Consider the following 20,352-nt stretch of genomic DNA (forward strand, 5'->3'; position numbering starts at 1 on the left):
AAAATAAATAAATACTTGGTGTTTTTTAATCATATGGAGTGGAAGGAACAAAGGGGTTCCATCCCCAAAGTTGGTCTATTTACGGTGTCACAGTGGTAATGTCCCGCTAATGCACTCTTTAATGTTAGATAACTATCATTCACTCACACTTGGAAATCCGTGTAGTTACAGCCTTATAAATACTGTAATTAAAGAAGTCTGAATGATCTGGGTGTGTGTATCTCGGATGTTGCTGCAGGCCAGCAGGGCGACTAGCAGATGTCAGAGCGCATCGATAAGTTCCCAGCGTGTTGTTGCAGCGTCATTCTGTTTGAATGAAGTTCAGTCCGAGAACTAGCAACTCTTCATACGCGCCCCAGTGGACCGAAACAGGAAAAATAGCGAGTTGAGGATATTAAAGGTTTCTAAATATGCCGGTGTTTACAGGTAAAGTACTTTTAATACAGCATGATTATCACCAAGGAGAAAATACTTTAAAAACGGGAACCCTTACACGTGTTTTTAGTTTTAAATTACATTAGCATGTTAGCTTAGCTGTGTGTAGCATGATTTGCATTTAGCCTACAACCGTTAGCATGCTATCTTGACAGCATCTTGTTCTTAGACTAGTGGTAGAGTTATTTCAGAAGACACTTTTTTGAAACAGGGAAGCGCACAGAATTATTACACCACTGTATCCGGCTTGCTGTTTGTTAACGTTATTTACTGAGTACGTGAAAAAGCTGTCCAAGCTAACTGAGCTTCTGCTGCTGTCAGCTAGCTTAGTTACCCAGTTAGCAGGTAATAAGTAAGGTGAGTTAACTAATTATGTAAAGCTACTGATTCTCACCGCAATGTCACCACTTTAATTGTGGTTTTACTCGCTGAAGACATTTCCCTATAAATTTTTTAGCAGAATTGGGAGCACTTGTGCCTTTTACTATAAAGGATAGCATTGCTAACAAAGCTAGCTAAATCATAGTGTACAGTTATACGTCTTTACTCCAACTGCGTCTTGAAGACATGCGATCACTCAGTTTGTTTTCTTTGTGTCAGTGATCTTATACTGATTTCTATAATCGCCAATGAGCGCCTTTATTACGGTTCATAGACATTCAGACTGCTGCATATTTGTTGGCTCCCACTTTGTGTTTATTCACCGACAGTCAGCTTGACTAACCGGGTGCCTTATTCCTTGGAGCACTACCCTGATGCTAAGGAGGTGCTGTGTCATGTCACGGTTTCCCAAACCAGGAACGGCTAATATTTTGACACTGAGTGCTTCTGTTTCTTTTCAGTAAATGTGAAATGGGGCAAAGAGAAGTTTGATGCAGTAGAGCTCAACACTGAGGAACCACCCATGGTGTTCAAGGCGCAGCTCTTTGCCCTGACAGGAGTTCAGCCAGACAGACAGAAGGTCATGGTGAAGGGAGGCACTCTCAAGGTACTAATATAAACATCCAAAATCTAGAAAAGGAGATCCTCAGAGAACCACACCAGTGCATATAGTTCCTTTAATTTAAACATGCTTAGTTTCGGTTCAGTTTCAAGGTTGTGCTATGGCTCTTACAAAAATGAAAGGGACTTTTTGATTAATTATAGGATTGGTTTTGTCTTTTCATTTGTTTTGAAACAAATAAGGTAAAGTTAAAGGTAAGATGAGTAAACCTTATCCATTTCAAGGTTGCTAATCAATGTTTTATCTGAATTCTAGGATGACGAGTGGGGAAATATTAAGCTGAAAAATGTGAGTACCGCATATACCAAGTGGTTCTTTACGGGAGCTTCATCACAAAATTTTCACATAAATTACTGAAATGAATATTTCTCTGCTTTTTGAAGGGAATGACCCTGCTGATGATGGGCTCAGCAGATGCCCTACCTGAGGAGCCTGCAGTCCGACCCATGTTTGTAGAGGACATGACTGAGGAGCAGCTGGCCTCAGCGGTGAGTAATCCTGAAAATTACCACTGTGGGGTGAACAAATATAACAATTACAGCTTTTAGTGTGGATGTGATTGATTGAATTGGGCTTTCATGTACTGAGTATAAAGTATAAAATGGTAAACTAAATGTGCAGAATCATTTAGTTGCTAAAAACTTTTTTTGTGTGTGTGGCTCAGTGAGACATTTGCAAGCTAGGTGTTTTGGTGTAGTAATGAATTTATAATTTATTTACTGAAGAGAAAATATGCAGCAGACTCAAAATACAGTATGAATTACAAACTTCCACATGATAAATACTGGGTAAATGTCTTTAAGATGGAAATGGGCAAACAAAAGACCCGCTTTCTCATTATGAGTTTGTTCATCTGTGGATCCTCGGTTCCTCTCATCAGGGATGTGAGCAGAATTGGCGAGGAAGAGACATGAGGAGAGAGAAGTTGGTGGATAAAACAGCCATTTAAAAAAAAAAAAAAAAAAAAAAAAAAAAAGAGAGAGAGAGAGATGCATCCTCTGGAGCCCCATTTTTAAGGAGATTTTATTCAAATCTCATGTTTGGCACAACTGCATCATAGTGCAACTGTATTTTACACTTTCAGATGTAGCAGTGTTCTTTATATTTGTTTATGTTTAGGGCTGCTCTGAATTATATTTACTTATTTATTTAGTACTTCCTAAAAAGGATACACTTGTGCGTCTTTTATTAAAGCTCCTCCAGCAACATGAAGTACTGAGATTGATGTCTTGGTCACAGGCAGGAGGGAAGAACAAATTAAAGAAATGAGCAAAGCCTCTTTAGTGGTTCATAGAGTTTGACGTGTGAACTTATTAACGTTTCTGAAATTGGACGCGCCAAAAGAATTGAAAGGACAGAGTTCAACAAATTTGAGCTTTTAAAAAAAGACAGTTTATGTATCTAGAACAGATCAGATGACCATACTTGATAAAGAAGAAGTGGACTCAATGTGATGTGTTGATTCTGTATTGTCCCTTCTGCACAGTCCCAGATCTACAATGAAACTAAATTTATGTATCCCTTACCTACACGTAGTGTTATACCTTGAGATGAACCAATGCCACTGTGAATGTTGTCATTGTCAGATGGAGCTGCCTTGTGGACTGACGAACTTGGGCAACACCTGCTACATGAACGCCACAGTGCAGTGTCTACGCTCTGTGCCAGAGCTCAAAACTGCACTCAGGAGGTCATTTTTACTGCTATTACTGTTTGTCGGTGACGTGTTCAGATCATTACGAATAATTTCACCACCACTGGTTTTAGTTGCCGTTCACCTCACATCACTCTCCCGCTACAGGTATTCAGGTGCTCTGCGATCTTCAGGAGCAAATGCACCATCTCAGTACATCACAGCAGGTGTGAAGCATGCCAAAAAATAGACATATTAATGTCGTGAATTTACTGATACAAATAAAATGGTTTCTTTGTTTTTTAGCCCTTCGTGATTTATATGAGACTATGGATAAAACCTCGTCCAGCCTCCCTCCCATTATTTTGCTGCAGTTCCTCCATATGGCCTTTCCACAGTTTGCTGAGAAGGGGGATCAGGGGCAGTACCTCCAGCAGGTGAAAAACTCTTAATTATAGTTCTGCGTTGTTAAATTTGATTAGCCATGTGACGTGTCTTTAACTCAGTCTCATAATGGCAGCAAATTCATGACATTTATTGTGCTTTGTTGTTTATTCAGGATGCCAATGAATGTTGGCTGCAGATGATGAGAGTGCTTCAGCAAAAGCTGGAGCCACTAGAACCAGAGACTACCATGGAGGTAATGCTTAAAACCCCCACCAAATCTATTATTTTGTAATCTAATTATGGCTGTCTCATAAATTCATGAGAAAATTTTGTTATTTTTAATCTTCAGACTGAATCTGAGGGTGGAGCTGCCTCTGCCTCTGCAAAGAAGAACTTAATTGACCAGTATTTTGGTGTAGAATTTGAAACTAGGTATCCTTCTGTCTTTGTCAATCAAATCTTTGTGCACTTTAATACTTGAGAGATATATATATATATATATATATATACAAGTATAAGTTTCACTTTAAAAGACTGCACTGTTCTTTCATAGTTGTTGGTAATGAGATAAAATCTAGAGGTGAAACATTAATGAGCCGGGCTTCTTCTTAACTCTACTATTCAGCATGAAATGCACAGAGTCTGAGGAGGAGGAACCAATCAAGGGCAAGGAAAGCCAGCTCCAGCTCAGTTGCTTCATCAACCAAGAAGTGAAATACCTGGCAACAGGACTAAGGCTGGTAAGTATCATGAAAAGGCTGAGGTCTGTGTGCAAAGCATAGATGGTATGAAAGATGCATATAGCCACCTTGAGATCACACAGTGGTTTTGGACTGGACATTTTTAACCTTTAACATTTGTGTTTTGACTATTATGGTTACAGTTAGGAGCTAATGCTAAGCTTGATTCATTCACAAACTGTATGAGTGCAATACACAGGCACATATCAGCTAATTGGGCCTACATAACAAGCCAATAAGACAGACAGTTTATTGAACCCGCAAAGGAAATTACTGTGTTACAACAGCATGAAAACAATAGAACACAATACGATAAAAGCAATGTTGTAAAAGTATTAAAAAGTAGTACCACAAGCTGACAGTGAAGGGCTTATAATGTGAGGTAGTGCAAAATATTTATATGCAACAAAACAAAAACATGAAGTTATGCTGAGATGGGTGGGGGCTGAGCCTCCCTCCATTTCTCTATGGAAGTCGCTCATCATTGATGTTATGACTCTGATCAGGTTGGGACATTATATTGATTGGAGCTCCTGAATTTTTGTGGACAAATGGAAGAAACCACTGGAAGCACTGGGAGTAACCTGTAAACTGGATGCTAATGGACATAATGTTATAATACTCTAGTGCTGTGCAGTGTTGTTATTTTGGATGTGAACCAGTCTTGTATTTGTTGTGGAAAAAAGTTAAATAAAAGTTGGGAAAAGTGGAAAAACAAAACCAAAACAAAACATGAAGTTAAAGAAAAATAAGACCAACTGCAGATGTCATTAATAAATACCGGTATGTAAACACAAGAAACTGCAGCTGGAAACTATAGTATAGAAATCTGTGTTGAAAAATGTGATTTCTTGCATGCTGACACGTGTGTTTACCTGCCCAGAACAGGAACTGTTATACAGTCTTGTAGAGAATAGTAGGAATGCTTTCCTGAAGTGGTCTTTATGGTAGCGGGGTTGAATCAGTCCAAATGAGAATGAGCTCTGCTGCCTCTGTAGTGGGGAGCTGGTATGGTGGGTTGTCCATGGTGGACAGCAGTTTGTCATTGACCTCCCGTCCTTCACTGACTCAGACACCTGCACATTCTGACCAGCAATGGTTCGAGCCTTGTGAATTAGTTGTTGATCGTGGGGGCATCTCTGGCACTGATGCTGTCCCCCAGCAAAGTACACAACAGCAAAGTAAATGACACTCACTACCACAGGATGGTAGAAGATCTCCAGCATTTTGCTACACATACTAAAGAACCTGAGTTTCCTCAGAAAGTAGCGTCTGCTCACCCCCTTTCGCACAGCATCACTTTTGGTTCTTAAGTCTAGTCTGCCATTCAAGTGAACACCCTAGTGCCTGTAGTAGTCCACTGTTTCAGCCTCCTCACACATGATGGTAATGGGCTTAGTCACAGTTCTTTTTTTCACATTGGAAATCAACCAGCATCTCTTTTGTCTTGCTCATGTCCACAAAGAGGTGATATCTACCAGACCACTCCATAAAACTCCTCAACAGCTCCCTTTACTCCCACTCCTGGCCATCCTCAATACACCCAACCCCTGCAGTGTCATTAGAGGACCTCTGCAGGGGGAAGGACTCACAGTTATGCTTCTAGCAGATGCTGATCCACTCCAGCTGTTTGGGCCAGGACGCCTGTCAATCAGCATGGGTTACAACATGGATGAGTTGGTCCAATCGTACTTCATCAGAAGGAAAAACCGCACAAACTTGGAAGATTTGTGCAAAATGAAATGGCTTGCAGTGGACAGGTGCAAGGATACTGGTGGTTACACGCTCGTGTAGTAAAGAGGATATGTTCTATCACAAGACATGATAAGACAGCTGATCAAGTTGGTTTTTTTTGTTTTGTTTTTTTTAATTCTGATTTTTCTGCCCCAACAGAGACTGCAGGAAGAAATCACAAAAATGTCTCCGACCCTGAACAGAAATGCGCTGTATATAAAATCCGTAAGTCCTCTTTTCGCTCTTATATTCCTTTTTGTCATTTGAAACTGCCTGCAGGACTGTGTGAATGTAGGACTTGAGTATGACATTCATTTCGGTTTTCTTTCCTCCTGTTAGTCAAAACTTAGCCGCCTGCCTGCTTACTTGACTGTTCAGATGGTCAGGTTTTTCTACAAAGAGAAGGAGTCTGTCAATGCAAAAGTTCTAAAGGTTTGTCTTCAGCTGCAGTTCTTTCTTACAGTGCTCACAGTAGCTGAGGATCTAAAGTCTCAGAATTTGTGTATATTTTTTTAGGATGTCAAGTTCCCGCTCATGTTGGATGTTTATGAGCTGTGCACTGCCGAGCTGCAGGAAAAGATGTTACCAATCAGGTCAAAGTTTAAGGAGGTCGAGGACAAGAAGCTAGAGAAACAGCAGCAAAAGGTAAAGCAGATCAGCTCGCCATGACATTTACACACATTTAGGAGTAGATGAACTCCTATTTAAAGCATAAACTCTATTTGATTTTCTTTTCTAGTTGATAAAGAAGGCAGAAGCAGCAAAAGAAGTGAAATATGAGCCTTTCTCGTTCTCAGAGGGTATGTACCTGTGACAGTAGTGCAGGAAATGTTACATGAGTAGAAAAAATACATTTACAATATAAGTTAAAGAAATCAGGTGTTGGAAGTAGATGGGGAAAAAAATGTAAATGCACTACAAATTCACCTGCCTTACCGGACAAAGTCTCGAGTCATCACCCCTGTTTCCAAGGAGCCAGGCTGAGCAGCAGTTCTCCAGGCTTTCTGAAGGTCTTTTATCCTGGCTGCTTTTTCACTCAATTTACACATAGAAAGAAGGACATTCAGTACAGGACTTTTACTTTTATTTATTTTACTTTTTTTGTAAGACTGACTTATGAATCATTCGAGCATAAAAAAGGTGCCTAACTCATGTGATGAACTAGTATTGTCAACTAAGCAAAGTTCACTTGAATCTGCAAAAAATGCCAAAGATAACATTTTGACAGGTATAAAATAGTATTTTTGCACCAACAGGGCGTCCTGTAAAAAACAAAAAAATAGAAAACTGGACAAATGCATGACAAACATGGCAAGCTTCAAAACACGATCTATCGTCTGGAAAGGGTCTGATAGCTTTGTCGCTATGGCGGTGAAAAATACAGTGCAACACTATCAGTAGGGCTGGGTATCGTCACTGATTTCTATAACGCGATCTGATTCACAGGGCCCCAACTGGATTTGATCTCCTCTTCGATTCGATTCAATTTAGACTCAGACAGAAATATTATAATAATAATCATTAATCAGTACATATCTATATATATCTATATATCTATATATATCTATATATCTATATATATCTATATATAGATATATATATCTATATATAGATATATATATCTCTATATATCTATATATATCTCTATATATAGATATAGATCTAGATATAGATATCTAGATCTAGATATAGATATCTAGATATAGATATCTAGATATAGATCTATAGATATCTCTATAGATCTATAGATATCTCTATAGATATCTCTATAGATCTATAGATAGAGAGAGAGAGAGAGAGAAAGAGATAGATATATATAGATATAGGATATTTTATCCTATAGGCTATAAATAGAAAGCTGACACTTCTGAGACTTCAGCAGAGATGTGAGCATCAAGCAGATGCCTTTGTGTCAAAGTAACTGAGGATAAAACGCAAAAAAAAACATGAAGAAAATTTTCCTGGTTTTTCTGGTTTTTATAGCAGTTAACCTTAAAAATATTCTGCAGAAGAAAACCATGAATCAACGTATGAACATTACCTGATGCTGCTGAAGTGAAGCAGAGCAAAGTTACAGAGGTTTTATTAGAGGCACTGCTAAGCATTTTGCAATTTGGCAAAATTTGTAAAAGTTTACACTTCTTCTGTATTGAACAGCAGAAATTAGGCTCTCTTGTCAGGTCCTTTTTTTTTTTTTTTTTTTTTTTTTTTTTAAGGCAAAAAACAGCAGGCGAAAATACTGTACACAATGGTGAACTGCTATATAATAAGCAAGCAAATAATGCAGAAAACAGATTGTTTTTATGGTAAACTGGTCTTTCTGAGAGAAAGAACTGTACAGGAAGTGTGGCTTTTTAAAAAAAATGTATTTATTTTATTGTGGTGGAAGCAAAATGGCAAAAGTAAGAGGGAATTCATGACAGTGTTTTCTAAACGTGAAGTGTAGTTTTGATCTTCTTGCTGCTGGTTCAGTGAATTTTGGTCTGAGAGCAACGAAACCTGCAGCTTCAGGATCTGTGATACGTCAGCTTTCAACACCCGGGATGTCGGCATACGTGCCATCGGGGTGGATCCGTGCTCTGTGTTTACATATTTTTGCAGACACCATTTACCTGCTCTTTAATCGTTTGCTGTTTTAGCTGTTTGGCGGTTGTTGAAATGGTTTCGTGAGCTTTAACCTGAGATTCTGGCTTTTCTGGCAAAATACATTTATTTTTAAAAATGGATTTCATAAGTCGATATTTCATTATTCAAACTAAAATCAATTTGAATCAGGGAAATCAATTAGTTTTAAACCCACCCCTAACTATCAGTCATGGATCGCCCTCCCCGGAGTCCAGACCTCAACATTATTGAAGCAGTGTAGAATCATTTTGACAGAGAATCGAACAAAAGACAGCCAAGATCGAAAGAAGAGGTGTAAATGTCCTTCAAGAAACCTGGAAAACTATCCCTAAAGACTCTTTAAAGAAATTACAATAGAGCTCCAAAGACAGGTCAGGCTGTCCAAGAATAAAGGTGGTCATACCAAATATTTCAAGCTTGTTTGAATGGTACAAACTCTGTTTTTCCACGTTTAAATAAATTGCTGGACCCGTCTTTCATTTTCCTGTCAAAACAAACGCGGTTATGTTTTTTTGTCATGAAATCTTTGGAGTGAAATTTGAGTATGCTTTTTTTTTTTTCCTCTCTGTGTGGATATTTTTCTTTTGCTCACGAGTCAGAATTAAAGGTACAGCACGTTTTCTTTTTGTAGACCTTGGTTCCAACAACAGTGGCTACTACGACCTGCAGGCTGTGCTGACGCACCAAGGCCGCTCAAGCTCCTCAGGCCACTATGTGGGATGGGTCAAAAGGAAAGAAGGTAATTGCATTTGTGTGACAGTAATCGGCACGCACCTGACATCAGTCAGTCCCAATTTATACTGTGCAAGCGCTTCATGTGTCGTGTCTTCCGGTGTCGTTCTGACAGATGAGTGGGTCAAGTTTGACGATGACAAGGTGAGTGTGGTGTCTCCAGAGGATATCCTGCGACTGTCAGGTGGCGGAGACTGGCATATAGCGTATGTTCTACTGTATGGCCCCCGGCGGCTGGACATACTTGGAGAGGAACAATAGCTGTGGCAGACTTCTCAGAAGACAAAGACAACATCCAATATACACACAAATTGCCATTTCAAAGCACTGTCTGCATAGATGTGCAATAAAACTGGTGTCTTTAAAGATTTGAATACCTTAATTTTTTTTGTTTTCTTTTGTAACCAACACAGATGCTTGTAAACAAATTCTGTCAAATGGTGTTAAATATTCAACCACAGTGGGCTTTGAAAATGGAGAGATGATGAGAGGCAATCTCTGGACTGGATCCTCAAGAGGTTTTTGAGTCTAGCGCTGCAGTTTCATTAAATGTTTTATACACATTGTATATTTTTTAAAGCCTTTGATGAGGTGCTCATATCATTAAAGCAAAATGTTTCTCTCTAGTCATTTAATCTTGTACAGAAATGCCTAGCCAAGCTGTCTCTGACGTATTACAAAACACTGTAAAGACTTGCCCTTGTTCACCTGTTGGCCCCCTCGGGGTAATCTGGGTTCAATCTCAGGTCTTTTAAGTGCTTGGCTCACATCATCTCCTGTAATTGTTCTGAAATGTATTGACAGATGAGGTTCTTTCTGCCAAATCTTCACTAATGCTCTTTTCAGGGAGGTGTGTGGGGAAACTGTTCAGAACATGTTGCCCTTGTGGTGAACTGTGTGCGGTTTAATAAAGGCTTGAGATTCAACCGTGATGGTTTGCTCAATAAGCTTTTGAACGTCATTCTTGCTGATGCGGATCTCAGACTTTAATCTATACCTTTACAAAAAGAAAAAAAATGCTGTGCTTGACCATGTTTCTCCGTGCAGCTTTCCCGATCGCCCTGCCACAGTCTGTAAGGCCTGAACGTCAACTCTCTGTAATAACTTAATTGACTGAACTCGTTTCATAGGTGGTGAAAATAAAGTGTTACACCAAAATGAGATTGTTGTGTATCAAAACAAACGTGCTACCAAACTTTTTACAAGGCGAAAACATTTATTGAAATCTCTACAGTGGGGAAAACCAATATCTGACATATAAAAACTAGTTTTCAACATTTTTGTATGAAAAAAGTGGAACAATGTTATGGAAATACAGATTTTAAGCCTCACTGAGGCCGTCTGCAATCTGGGAGAAACCTGTGGCGTTCAGAGCTGCGACCAGGTTCTCCACAGTAGCTTGTGTTCCCTCTCTGTCCTGCCAGGCCACCAGCAGCAGTTTGGCCTGCATGTCGACGTCTTCGCTGTCCGTTTCGATTTCTCGCAACTCTGCCGCCTTCATCTCAAAATGAGAAGCGAGGTTCTTCCACTGAGCGCCCAGTTTGGCTGCTACGTCATCCATCTGCTGGTTCGTCACAAGTTTGCTCTGAATGCTCGGACCTTGAAGAAAATGGAATAGGAAGGACATAAATAGCTCTCTGCTCCAGGCTTGGAACTGCGCTAACACAATAAACTCAATTCATTGTGGGAAGTGGGAGCTTGTAAAATACAGAGGTCAAGTTGGGTTAAAGACATTAAGATGGAAATATGTGTGAAGTTGGAACTGAGGGTCATGCTTTCATCATCTTAAATTAAGCGTATGAAAGAGGGAAAGCAAACATACTGATAGTTAAATTGAATATGCAATGTTATTAAGGGGAAAGGTACAGAAGCAAATTCTGTTTCAGTCCAGTATTTTCTATTTTAGCTCATTGATATCACTTTCATATAGTAGTACAAGTTAAATCAGTAACACCTGCTCTTTCTGGTACAGTCATGGCCATAGATACTTGGACAATGACACAATTTTTGTAATTTCACTCTCTAAAGAAACCACAGTGGGTTTAAAGTCAATCAAAATGTGATTGAAGTAGAGTTTCAGCTACAATTCAAGAGGTTTAACAGCTATTTTTATGAATGATCCCCCATTTGCTCCTTCCCTTTCTCCGAGGCTCAAAATTAAATCAGACAAACTAACAATTTTAAATTTACTGTTTTTAATACCTGGATCTCAAACAGGCATCACTAATTGCTACAATTTATTTTGCCTCTTCATCCTAATGATGGCTTCTTTCACTTGCATTGAAAAATCTTTGGCTCTTACATTAAGGCTTTCAGTGATCAGCTTCCAGGGAACGGGCCGCTCCAGTTACACCTGAGCCTCTATTCACTCCATTAACTACAGTGGATGGAATATTTTTGTCTTCTGCTTCAATCACATCTTGATTGTTTGATTTAGAACACTGACCTCACTGAAATCCAACAATCGACCACAGGTTAGCGTAACATATGAAGCGTGTAGTTGCTCGAGAATGAGAAATAATGAGAATTAAAATCTACTGAGAAGTCAAACAGTCACATCCGGGGCAAATTAAAACCATTCTCCACCAGGTGAAATTGTCAGGAGATTTATGACAACACGGTCAATAAATAAAAGAAATGAAATAAAAAGCATGAAATCATGTGATAGCATTGGCCATGTCACTGATAATGGTGACAGGAAGTCCCCAACCAATAGGACTATTTCCTCCATGATCATGATCACTAAGATCCTGATCATCACCTCCTAACATCACACTACTGGTTTGCAACATGTGTGCCAAAGTGATTCTTTCTCGTTCATTTTGTGCGTGCAAAAATTTACCAACATCGAGAAACCTCATGCTGGGTGATATCATTCTTCATGGGAACCCAATGTAACCTAAAACTTTATTAACCCAATGACAGAATTTGTGTCTAAATACACACAAACACTCAATTTATAATCATGACAATCAAGGTGTAGTGATTCCTGCACCTGTGTAACAACAAAGGTGACCTTGACCTTAAGCACAGCTGAAGACACATTAGTTGATCTTTAACTGTAAGTCTGATTAAATTCTAAATAATAGGAGGAGTAGTGATTCTTGTGAACTTCACCATGACATAAGCTCACTGGTCCTTCGTTTGGATGATCTAATAATAATAATAGTTTCCTTGTCTAAGTGCTGACACACACAAACATATGTGAAGTCAGAAACATCTAGAGTGAAATACAGAACATGTGATGACTTACTGTCATTGCTGTCTTTGAGCAGATTGTCTCCATTATCATCGTCATCCTCTTCTCCTGTCTTTATTTCTTCAGATGGGATGTCCTTCTTCATGAACGGAGAAAAAAAAAAAAAGAAAGAAAAAGGATGGGTTCATGGACTTATGGAAACTCAGTTTGTTTTTGCTTTTTTTTAATAAAATAAAATCCTTACTGGTAGCTCTTTGGCCAACTTGCTGACCATGCTGTCGAGGTAGTCTGCCAGGCTCTTAAACTTCTGGTTTGTTGGCTGAAAGAAGTGTGGACTTCTCCTGGACAGCAGTCTCAAAGCCCGCCAGCCATAGTTTGCATTTCGCACAACCCTACAAGGAGTTACAGGATTAGACATAAAAGACATCAGGAAAATAGTAAATATATGGAAAGTAAATAAAAGAAATACAATTAAAAATAAGTCTCAGGTAGGAGATGGAATAGTGGATTTTCCCCCTCCATGGTTAAGAAAGGTTTTGTAAAAGCCATCTTACTTGTACTCCTCCTCGACCATGTTGGCTGGGTCGGCCTGTTCAATAGCTTCTGCGAAGAATTCATCCAATGACGGCATGAACTCTCTGAAAGAAAGGCCGCAGTTGTAAAATAACAAATGTAGGGTGAACGTGAACTCATTTCAGGACTTTTCTAACCTGCTGTCTGACTTGCAGGCCTCCATGTTGTCATGATTGAGGTTCCACAGCCGGGTCAACTCATCACTAGCAAACAAGAGAAGAGCTTGAATGACCAAAATTTACAGTTTCACTAAATTTCCAACAATACTTCAGCAGGATGGACACCAATACAGAGAGAAATCTAAGACCAACGAAAAAACCAAACCACACTTCACACCACTCCACCATCCCACCCCCAGATTCAAGCACATACTTTCCCATAAAAATCTTCCGGTCTGGCCCTTTTCCAAGGAAGTCTTCTGGAGCTTGTCTTTTCCTTGTGAGTCTTTTGGGCTTGTCATCTACTGTTCTGTTAAAGAGGCAAACAAGTGGGACCACCTGTTATTTTGGCATGCTATCCAGCATTCCATGCTGCTGTAAAAACTGACTAAACCCTAAATCAAATAAAATGATTATCTGGAACGGCTACTTCAAAACATTACACTGCTGTACCTCTCTTTCACAAAGCTCGGACATCCTTCGTTTTTCCAGGCATTCCAGTTCTCCTCTGTGTTAAGAATGTGCTGTCAGAGATAATGAACATTTATAGTGGGACCAGTGTATAGAGAACAAAAGACTTGACAAGCTGTGAGCGCGTAAACAAAAGCTTCATTTAATCATACTGGTATTCCCAAAGCATGGCTTACCTCAACCATGGCAGCAAACTTGTCCCCATCAGGAGGAATCTCCCTCAGCAGCTGCAAGAGCAGAGCACAGATTAAAGGGGATTTATAACAGAAAGTCGTGATTCACCACCGTTTTGTTTTTTTTTGTTTTTTACATAGTAGGTAGGTGAGCACAAAATATGAGAAAGGACCATTTCTGTTTTTTTCCTTCACAGAACAGAAAATTAGGATTTACAGCTTGTTGTGACATCCACTTGGATTGAACCTATTAGGGTTTCCCTAGTGTTTTCATATACCGTAATTGTCGGGCTATAAGCCGCTACTTTTTGCACAAGCTTTGAACCCTGCGGCTTTTAGTCAGGTGCGGCTTTTCTATGGATTGTCCATGATTTTTGTCATATCGTAAGACGATTTGTTTTGTTTGTTCCGCTGTTGTACGGCGCTACGTTGCCTGGAGGAAGGGCATGTGATCAGACACACAGTATCGGGGTTCAAGAGTGGTATGTTGGTCACATGTCCATCCGCCAGGAAACATAGTGCCGTACAAGTAGCGCGAAAAACAAACTTCAAAGTAGCGTTACGCGTTCAGCGGGAGGCGTGGATGACTAGCGGCGATAAACCTGCGAAAAGCAAGTTATGCTCAACTCCACCGGTGGAATATGACAGCGTGAAAAAGTGTGAAAACATCCACGATCACCAACGGATTTTGAAGGGCTGGACTGCTGCATGATGGAGAGGAGGACACCGCCACGGCCCTTCTGAGGGTGTTTGACTCTGACACTGACAACGAGGATTTCTTTGGTTTTGAAAGTGACAACGAAGGAAAGGAGCTGAGAGTGGATGACGAAGCCATCCTGAGCCTGTTTGTATCCGACACTGGAGAAGAGGACTTTGGTGGTTTTAGTGCGCAGGAAGAAGAGAAAGATGGTGAATGACTGACTTTTCTTCTTGTTAAAGCCGTGTCACTGCACCTGAGCCTAAAAGGTAGGCCGAATCTATTTTTCTGGTGTGCTGTAGGTTATTGTTATGTACTACATTTGTTACTCATTTATGAAGCACAGTACATGTTTCGTACTTGTAATTACCGGTACTTGTACATATACCTAAAAAGTTATGCAAATATGTACCCAGAACTTGTTTTTCAAAATATTAATAAAAGTGATGTCCCCAAACAGCCGTCTCTTTCCTGACAATTCCCTTTGTGCATATTCTCTTACATATGATGAGTCAACATTGAAACACCTGCGGCTTTTAGTCAGGTGCGGCTAATGTATGTACAAAACAGGATTTTCCCCTGATTTTAGCTTGTGCGGCTAATATTCAGGTGCGCTTTGTAGTCCGGGAAATACGGTATATACATATATTGTAACAGTGGTGCATGCGTATTAAACGTGGCCAAAGTTTAAATACTAACTTCACACCAGTAATTCTTGCGAGCAAAAAGCTCAAGGCTTCAGTGGGGCCAAATGACAACAGTTGCCTCAAGGTGCTTTATATTGTAAGACACTGAGCCGACAATAACACAGAAAACCCCAACAATCACCAACTGTATGAGCAAGTACTTGGCAACAGTGGGAAGGAAAAACTCCTTTTTAACAGGAAGAAACCTCCAGCAGAACCAGGCTGCCACTCTTTAGGGGTGGGGGAATGAAGACAGGACAAAACACACTGTGGAAATGCAGAGTAGTGTATAAACACAGAGGTGCTTATATAGCACTAGGTAAGTGAAAAAGAAACAGTGCATCATGGGAAGCCTAAGCCTATTTCCGCATAACTTAAAGAGGATTCAGGGTCACCTGATCCAGCCCCCAACTACAAACTTTATCAAAAAGGAAAATTAAGTCTAATCAAGGCAGAGAGGGATAAAAACAAGAAAACTGGCTTAAAAAGAGGCCAGCCTACAGGAAGCTGAAATGGTTTGTTGCAGACAGCGGACCCAATAGTAGAAAAAAAAATGCATTTGGGAATGAACACAGGGGCAATACTTTAAATTCCAAATGAACAGCTGCAGTTTCCCAGAGTCATTTCCTCTCAAGAATGAAAACAAGTCAGATATGAGGAAATCATGCCAAATGTTCTGCTGCTGGCTGCAAGAGCAAACTGAAGACCCAGTGTGTTGGTTTCATTTCTGAATGACAATGCCCCCAAAACAATGTGGCTAATGTTTACAATATCTGGGATCACATGCTTGCAGGCAAAACTGGGTGGACTCGGCTGTCACCTTTCATGCTTGAGTGCAAACTCCCTTTGTTTTTGTTCTACCCGCTGTGATAAAAAACAAAACAAAACTAAATGTCAGTTGTGAAATGAACGTGCTGTGTCTCTTTTGCCTGTCCCACACAGGGATTTTAGCTCACAAACTGAGCTATAATCCCAAGAATATATAAACAACATACAACAAACAATCTGGGAGGTATTCAAATTAACACACACACACACACACACACACACACGTTTAAATGTGCTATCCACCTCTGATTCATGAAGCTCCACACAGTACCAGTGTCAGACACATAAACACAACTGCACATACAGACAAGCCCACACATGAACATAGACACACACAGGGTTATTTGTTTGTTTGATTCAATACTTATCTGAAAATGAACTTGATATTTGTTAAAATAAAAATGAAAACTGGGAATAATTTGCTTGTTTTCTCCTAAACTTACAACATGAATAATTTAATTCAGTTTAATTCAATAGCGCCAAATAACAACAACAATCACCTGAAGGTGCTTTACTTTGTAAAGACCCAACAATAATTCAGAGAAAACTCCGAACAATCAGACGAGCTGATATAAGCGAGTGCTTGATGACAGCGGGAAGGAAAAACTCCCTTTTAACAGGAAGAAACCTCCAGGAGAACCAGGCTCAATGAGGAGCAGCCACCTGTTGCAACCAGTTAATACTGTGACATTTTGGTACCTATATAGCATACTGTTGCACAAACCTCAGGGTGGTTTGTTGGGTGACCTTTTTTTTCTCCACTAAAATTAAAATTCATTCTATAGAGAGTTTGGCCATTTTATTTCTTATAGATTTACATTTGTGTGTGTCAGCATAACTTAGGACTCACCTGATAGACCAGTTTAGTTGTCTCTTCAATCCACGCAGCCTGGTCATCATTCAGAACACAGCTGGAACTGCAGGAGGAGAAAAATATTAAAAACAATACAAATAAGACTTCAGAATAACCAATACTTTATCAGACAAAGTTTATTTACGAGGTCAGCACTGAGACACTGCTCACCTTTTGAACTTGACCTGACCCTTCAGGTACTGGAAGAGGATGAGGTACTGCAGCAGTATGTGCCGCCTGAAGTTGCTGTCGCTGAGCTGCAAGTCCATCAGCTGGAGATAAAGACGAAAGAAACAAAGTGAGGTAATGTGCAACTCCGATCTTTACAAATATTTAATGGAGATCAGCGACATGTAGATAAATACAGCAAACTCAGAAATGTAAAGCAAATGACACAGCATGAGCAAAACAAGCAGTAAATGCCATGGATATGGAGCCTGCAGTGCAGCAGTGAGGGAACAAACGTTGTCAGAGCGCCACACGTTGTTAGCCATTTCAACATTTGTTTGTGTCTATGTTTTATCCTACGTGTGTTTGACAAGTGAAGATATGACTAATGTTACTCAAACTTACAATAACTCACTGTAGAACTCCAAAGGCAACAAAACCTTATCAACATGTGTTAATATTTGATGATAGTTTTGTTTAGAGGCAAACAGCTGGCAGCCGTTACCGTTTTCCTCCTCCTACCCAGTGCTCTGTTTTGGTCCAGAACTTTGAGGTTTACAAACTAAGTGTAGCATGGAAATTTAAAATGAAGTCTTCTCACCTTCTCACTTGTGAGGAACTTGGCAAAGTAAACATGTTCTCCACTTGATGCTCTCAGCTCTTCCAGCTTCCTCTTAGAGGCCTGCATGTCATCCAGCTTATAGCTTTTGAATACCGCTAGAGTCTCATCTGAGAACTGCGTAGGACAAAAGAGTGATCGTTGACTTTTAATCATCTACTTGGATACTTGCCATCTTAAAAATGAGGAGGAAAGGCATCTGCGGTAAGGTGCATTACCTTAAGGAATGTCATCCATGAGAATTTATCGTAACACTGCACTGGATTTCTGAAGTAGTCCTGCAGTGTCCAGAACTTTCTGTACAGGTTGTAGTCGATTGGAATGGAGCTGCAATAACAATTAAACCAGATAAAGGGCCGATCAAAATGTTTACTTCAACAAATAAACAAAAGAAACAAACCTTGTGATTTATTCTTGAGAAAGCCTTTAACTTACCTCGGTGCAGGGCCATCATCCTCCCCCATTTCTCCTTCCTCCACTTCCATACCATCCTCCTTTTCTTCTGTGTGCTATAAACACAGTAACACATTTAACATTCACAGTTTTTGATTACTTCTAAAGTGCTCAGAATCAGATCTTTACCTTCTGGCCGAGAGTGCTTTCTTGTTCATTTTTGTTGAACACTGTTATATTGTCTAGATTAAACTGGCTCTGGAGATTTAGGCCTGGAAAGCAAACAAAATAAAAAAGAACAATCACTCGATCAGAGAAGCTGTGAATGCGGTTGACAGAGTGCCATGAATGATTGCAAACCTCCTCATCTTCAAAAGGCTTGTGTTGGTTTATTTATTTATAATGATAAAATACTGCTGTTCTTACCTGATTTTTCAGACAGAGGGAAGAGACGTGCCAGAAAGAGCTGGATTCGCCCGCAGAAAACTGTGTTCTGTGATTTGGACAGCCTCCTTAAGAGATCTACACAGACAGGAAAATACACTGCTCTGCATTTTAAAGATAAAAAGCTTCATATGTCACAGAATGATGAGATAAGCTCTTTACCATTGCACATCCTCAATAAATAATTCTTCCCTGCAGTGTAAAAGGAGTTCTGTGAGAAAAATAGAGCACAGCTTTGGTAAACATGTGATCAACGCAGGGCAAATTTGTCGGGGGCTTTACCCAACAGCTGGAATTTATTTACCGATTTCCAGGTGGAGACGTTCTCTTCGACAAAAGAGAAGATTTTGTCACACAGGTCCAAAGGAAGACAGTCCAGCACGTCTCCCAGCAGGACGAAAGGGGTCGTAGCAGAACAGATACCTGCAGTGGAACACAAGTCTTAAGTTTCTTCATACATGACACATTGTCTCTAAGACTTACAGAAGATTACCCGAGCAGTCTGCTTACAAAATGCATGCTTTTCATAAATAAAAAGGGGCAAGTGGATCAGAAGCATATCTGTAAACACCCCCCACAGCATAACAGACCTGCCAAATCGCCTCAGTAGATGTGCAATAGGGATTTCTCACACATATATGTCCAAAAAGGATTTTCTTTGGCTATAAAAGTATGGTATACATATATCAGCCACATGCTACTATGTGCTCATTTTGAGTGATGTATGCTATGAGACTAATGGGAAATAACTTGGCATTCACAAGGCAGTGGCTGATGTTCATATGCTGTGTCACAGATTTTTGCACTGGCTGAATGTTCAAAGATAAAGAACTAAAGAGCTAAAAGACTAATCCAAAAGTGTTTTTGTTTTTATTTATGGTACAGGTTTTGTTCCCTGGCACAAAAGGAATAAGCTATTCATTTTTTTTAAATCCTAAAAATCAGTGTATCACCTGGATCTACTTATGAGACCCCTAGATGAGTAACATACCTTCTGTAACGCCATCAATGCTCAGGTAAATGAGAGCTAGGTAGTCATCACACCTCGCCTTCTGCTCAACCTGGAAACATTTGAAGATATCGTTTGAGGATTTTGAGGGTAATTTCATTTTTTTAAAAGCGAACAAACGCGTACTAGAAACAAACAAACAAAAAGCATTTCTTACAATCAGATCACCAAGAACTCCCCTCAGAGCCTGATCGAGGGTTGTCTTCTTTTCCGCCTCACTGTAACATGAGAAAAACAAGCGATCAGTAAGGTTGCATCCCTTCCTCCATTATTATAGGTTATAATAGCCAACAGAAATGATTACAATACAATAAGTAATTACATTACAATAAGTTAGCAAGAACTAACAACTTCACTTACTTGCCGGGGATCTGGTTAAAAATACTGATCAAAGGTTTGATGCTTTTTCCAGTCAAAGCCTGGACGGCAGACGCCTGAGATTGTGTGAAGAAGAAGAAGACGAAGAAGAAACATTTATGAAACAAACGACATCGTTGGTTAGCATCTGCGTTAGCTTAGCTTCATCTGTTACCTGCTATAGTAACAACATGCGACATGCTACATTAACAAACCCAGGCTAGGATTTCAACTGTAATCTAAAATATATGACTGCACATATATTTATAAGTTGCTGAGGTTCTGTGTTTTCTTACCGTAAATTTGTCTTTAGCGTCGACAAAATTAAATGAAGACGGCGACATCGTCTCTTTTTGGAAACCGGAAGTGCCGATAAAGTTGTTCCGGTTTCTTTGAGCGTGGGAAAAGGTCGAGAGCGGTGCAGGATTTAAAATT

General features: G+C 39.8%; 2 protein-coding genes across 2 annotated transcripts; one reads left to right on the forward strand and one right to left on the reverse strand.

The window, feature by feature from the left end:
- Nucleotides 1-224: 224 nt before the first annotated feature.
- Nucleotides 225-10,211, forward strand: usp14 (ubiquitin specific peptidase 14 (tRNA-guanine transglycosylase)). Its single transcript, XM_086273414.1, has 16 exons — nucleotides 225-426; nucleotides 1,278-1,423; nucleotides 1,694-1,726; nucleotides 1,822-1,926; nucleotides 3,025-3,128; nucleotides 3,240-3,298; nucleotides 3,378-3,508; nucleotides 3,631-3,711; nucleotides 3,808-3,890; nucleotides 4,084-4,198; nucleotides 6,092-6,157; nucleotides 6,272-6,364; nucleotides 6,449-6,577; nucleotides 6,672-6,732; nucleotides 9,189-9,296; nucleotides 9,405-10,211. The coding sequence occupies exons 1-16, from the start codon at nucleotides 411-413 to the stop codon at nucleotides 9,548-9,550; spliced, it is 1,476 nt and encodes a 491-aa protein (XP_086129540.1). The 5' UTR covers nucleotides 225-410; the 3' UTR covers nucleotides 9,551-10,211.
- A 274-nt stretch (nucleotides 10,212-10,485) lies between these two features.
- thoc1 (THO complex 1) lies at nucleotides 10,486-20,308 on the reverse strand. The gene is made up of 21 exons (XM_086273413.1): nucleotides 20,214-20,308; nucleotides 19,921-19,994; nucleotides 19,718-19,778; nucleotides 19,543-19,612; nucleotides 18,856-18,974; nucleotides 18,714-18,762; nucleotides 18,534-18,629; nucleotides 18,297-18,379; nucleotides 18,150-18,223; nucleotides 17,933-18,041; nucleotides 17,697-17,831; nucleotides 17,099-17,199; nucleotides 16,925-16,991; nucleotides 13,867-13,917; nucleotides 13,673-13,743; nucleotides 13,434-13,529; nucleotides 13,199-13,264; nucleotides 13,043-13,126; nucleotides 12,733-12,880; nucleotides 12,543-12,627; nucleotides 10,486-10,888 (listed from the first exon to the last, which is right to left on the reverse strand). Exons 1-21 carry the CDS (start codon nucleotides 20,259-20,261, stop codon nucleotides 10,611-10,613), a joined length of 1,965 nt encoding a protein of 654 aa, XP_086129539.1. The 5' UTR covers nucleotides 20,262-20,308; the 3' UTR covers nucleotides 10,486-10,610.
- Nucleotides 20,309-20,352: the final 44 nt, after the last annotated feature.

The sequence above is a fragment of the Aulonocara sp. 'chitande type north' Nkhata Bay genome, linkage group LG18, assembly GCF_057382095.1.
Source record: "Aulonocara sp. 'chitande type north' Nkhata Bay isolate Kocher_YH1m ecotype deep benthic linkage group LG18, A_spYH_male_GT1.1, whole genome shotgun sequence".
Taxonomy (NCBI): domain Eukaryota; kingdom Metazoa; phylum Chordata; class Actinopteri; order Cichliformes; family Cichlidae; genus Aulonocara; species Aulonocara sp. 'chitande type north' Nkhata Bay.

Coding starts and splice junctions, on each gene's coding strand:
- usp14 (XM_086273414.1), top strand. Junction 3,509..3,630: donor AGGGGCAGTACCTCCAGCAG/GTGAAAAACTCT, acceptor TTGTTTATTCAG/GATGCCAATGAATGTTGGCT. Junction 6,733..9,188: donor GCCTTTCTCGTTCTCAGAGG/GTATGTACCTGT, acceptor TTCTTTTTGTAG/ACCTTGGTTCCAACAACAGT.
- thoc1 (XM_086273413.1), bottom strand. CDS start 20,261: ATGTCGCCGTCTTCATTTAATTTTGTCGACGCTAAAGACAAATTTACG. Junction 19,995..20,213: donor ACGCTAAAGACAAATTTACG/GTAAGAAAACAC, acceptor ACACAATCTCAG/GCGTCTGCCGTCCAGGCTTT. Junction 18,763..18,855: donor ACGTCTCCACCTGGAAATCG/GTAAATAAATTC, acceptor TTTTTCTCACAG/AACTCCTTTTACACTGCAGG.